The 2981-nt window shown below is 47.4% G+C and overlaps 1 protein-coding gene across 1 annotated transcript in view; it reads left to right on the top strand.

Annotated features, from left to right (window-relative positions):
• The window catches only part of GALNT13 (polypeptide N-acetylgalactosaminyltransferase 13), a 24135-nt gene extending 22963 nt beyond the window's left edge, over positions 1–1172 (top strand). The window contains exons 3-4 of the mRNA XM_029962184.1: positions 7–74; positions 1150–1172. Coding sequence (XP_029818044.1) covers positions 7–74; positions 1150–1172 — 91 coding nt within the window. The remainder of the gene's footprint in view (positions 1–6; positions 75–1149) is intronic.
• The last annotated feature ends 1809 nt before the right edge of the window (positions 1173–2981 follow it).

Genomic DNA, 2981 nt, shown 5'->3' with positions numbered 1-2981 from the left:
GGCCAGCGTCATCAACCGCTCGCCCCCGCGCCTGCTCCGCGAGATCATCCTGGTGGACGACGCCAGCGAGAGAGGTGGGGCTGCATGGGATGCCCATTTCGTGCCCCAAAAGGCACAGTGGGACTGCTCAGAGACAATCTTTGGGTCTTTAAGCAGTGAGGGATTTATTTCAGGTGATGCCCATTTTGCGCCCCAAAAGGCACGGTGGAACCGCTCAATCTTTGGGTCTTTAAGCAGCGAGGGATTTATTGCAGGTGATGCCCATTTTGTGCCCCAAAAGGCGTGGTGGGACCGCTCAGAGACAATCTTTGGGTCTTTAAGCAGCGAGGGATTTATTGCAGGTGATGCCTGATAGGACCTGAGGGAAAAAAAAACCCTCCGGAGCAGTTAATTGGAGATGAGATAAGAAAAGGGTTTAATCTGTGCCCAGGCATAGAGATCTCAAGGCCGTGTTCAGGTGTTACAATTTATAACACTGCCCCACCAATCCAAGTTTTGTCCATCCCGTAGCTTTTGCCCTGGTCCATCCCTTGGGAATTGGGTCTGGGGGCTTTTCTTCATCATCTTCATCTTCTTCAGAGCACAAAGGGTACACGGTCACCCAGTTCTTGACTGTGTTCTGTGGTTCAGGCCAAGATATGAGTGTTCTCTAAACAGCATAGGCCTTGCCTTGACAAAAGACTAAACACTTTCTACTGGAATTCAGGGCTGGAATTGATGTGGGGAACATAGAATGGGGTGATGGGGCAGGGAATGTGTAAACTATTGTGCTAAAGGGTAAGTGAATAAGGGCTGCTGCTTCTAAAATCTACTTCTACTTATATAACTACCTATACAGCTTATAAAATCAGGAAAATCAAAAAACTAAAAGGGTCTTAAGGCATCACAGGCAACGTTGGGGAACTCCCAGCTCATGCTGGACAAAGAGTTCTGAAGTAATCAGTGAGGAGTTAGACTATTTATACAATTTTTGCGAGAGATTACGTTGTCTTTACATGCATATTCATATTATTGCAACATCTAGTTATAATATTCATAGCAGGTGGAGTTAGGGTGGGGTCAGGGGCGGGGTCATCATTTTGGGGAGAATCTCGTGGTACTTCCTGTTACTTTGGCCTCAGGGGTCGCCTTTTTGCTCTTCTCCCTCAGGTAAACTCTTGAACTTCCCTTAGTTTTGCTGACTCCAACATGTATTTGGCAGGAGTTTCTGGTCTCTGGCCCTTCTCTTTCCCCTTATCTCTCCATGTTCCTTCCTTTTGTCTATTTATGTATGTGTGTTCCATACATTTTTGGTGCTCCTTATTCCCCTGTGCTCTTACTTTTTATTCTTTTGTGTCAGTGTGTCAGCATTCTTCGGTAAAGTGTTATCTTCTGCTGGTCCTTGAGTGATGGTTCTTTAATTTTTTGCTCAGAGCCTGCATTCTGACTTAACTCTTCAGGCCTTGCTCTGTCTCATGGGACACAGCAATTCCCACCCCAGGGCTTCTCTCAGTGCAGTCTGAGGGTCCCCTCCTGAGCAGGGGGGTGGAGGGTGGCTGGGGGTTGGTGCTGCTCAGGTTTTGGCCTTTCTTGGGGTTTTTTTTTGAATGTGCTTCCAGTTTTTTATCATGTTCAGTAGCTGTGGCTGCCCCGTCCCTGGAAACATCCAAGGGCAGGTTGGACAGGGCTTGGAGCAACCTGGGCTAGTGGAAGGTGTCCCTGCCCATGGACAGATGAGCTTTAAGGTCCCCTCCAACCCAGACCTTTCCATGATTCCATGCAATGATCAGAAGCAGAAGTGTGGGCAGAGGTGGAGATGCTGACAGGGAGTGACAGGGGGGTACAGGTGGGTTGTCAGGGTGTAACTCATAAAATCCCAGACTGGTTTGGGTTGGAAGAGATGTTTAAAAGTCATCCAGTCCAGCAGGGACACCTTCCACCAGCCCAGGTTGGTCTGACCTGGCCTTGGACACTTCCAGGGATCCAGGGGCAGCCACAGCTTCTCTGGACAACCTGTGCTAGGGCCTCCCCACCCTCCCAGCCAGGAATTCCTTCCCAATATCCCATCTAACCCTGCCCTTGTCAGTTTAAAGCCATTCCCTGTGTCCTGTCCCTCCATCCCTTGTCCCCAGTCCCTCTCCAGCCCCTTTAGGCCCTGGAAGGGGCTCTGAGGTTGTATCCAGAATTCCATCAGTGCTTTTTTTGCCCTGCAGTTTAATGTTTCACGTTCCTCTAAAGGTCAGTCCTTTTCCACATCTCTCCCTGTCTCTCCACCTCCTCATTCTGTGATTCAGATTTTCCTGAATTTCCACACTGAGCCAATTTCATGGAATCCCAGGATGGTTTGGGTTGGAAGGGACCTTAAAGACCATCTCATTCCAACCCCTGCCTGTACTGCTCCTATTTGAGGTTCATTTCTTTTGCTCTTGGTTTCTTTTTTTCCCTGTTCTTTTTTTAAACTCAGGCTTTAGAAAGAAAAGTGTCTCCATGTGAAACTCATATTACCTGCAAAAGGAATCACACGACATTCTTTAAATGGAGTCAATGGAATGATAAATTATCCTGGAGTAGCCAAATGTGCCTAATGGCAAATACAACCTGGAGCTGCAGCTGCTCCAGGGACAGAGGATGCAGCGACTCCGTCCTTTAGTTCTGCCTCATGGAGCATTAACTTAACTCTAATTACTCTCCTGCATTTCCCTGTTCATTAAGTGGCTTAATGGTTCTCTGTTCCAGAAGGTGGAGGAAGATTTTAGCCAAGTAACTCCAGTTTTTCCTAAGAGGAGCTGAAGAGCTCAAATGTTTAAATTCATCCAAAACGGCCCTTTTTGGATCAAACCGCTGGCAAATTGGCCAAAGGGTCTTTGTTTTGCACTCACTCTTTGCTGGCTTATTTCAGGAAATAATTGATTGTGATTTATTTAAAATTCCTGTGATTTTATCAGAGAACCCGAGAATGGGTTGGGTTGGGTTGGGTTGGAAGGGACCTTATCTTGTCCCAA

This window comes from Manacus vitellinus, unplaced genomic scaffold (genome assembly GCF_001715985.3).
Source record: "Manacus vitellinus isolate BGI_N305 unplaced genomic scaffold, ASM171598v3 scaffold_43_pilon, whole genome shotgun sequence".
In the NCBI taxonomy this organism is placed as follows: Eukaryota; Metazoa; Chordata; class Aves; order Passeriformes; family Pipridae; genus Manacus; species Manacus vitellinus.
Note: the sequence above shows the minus strand (reverse complement) of the source record. Positions and strands in the feature narration are given on the sequence as shown.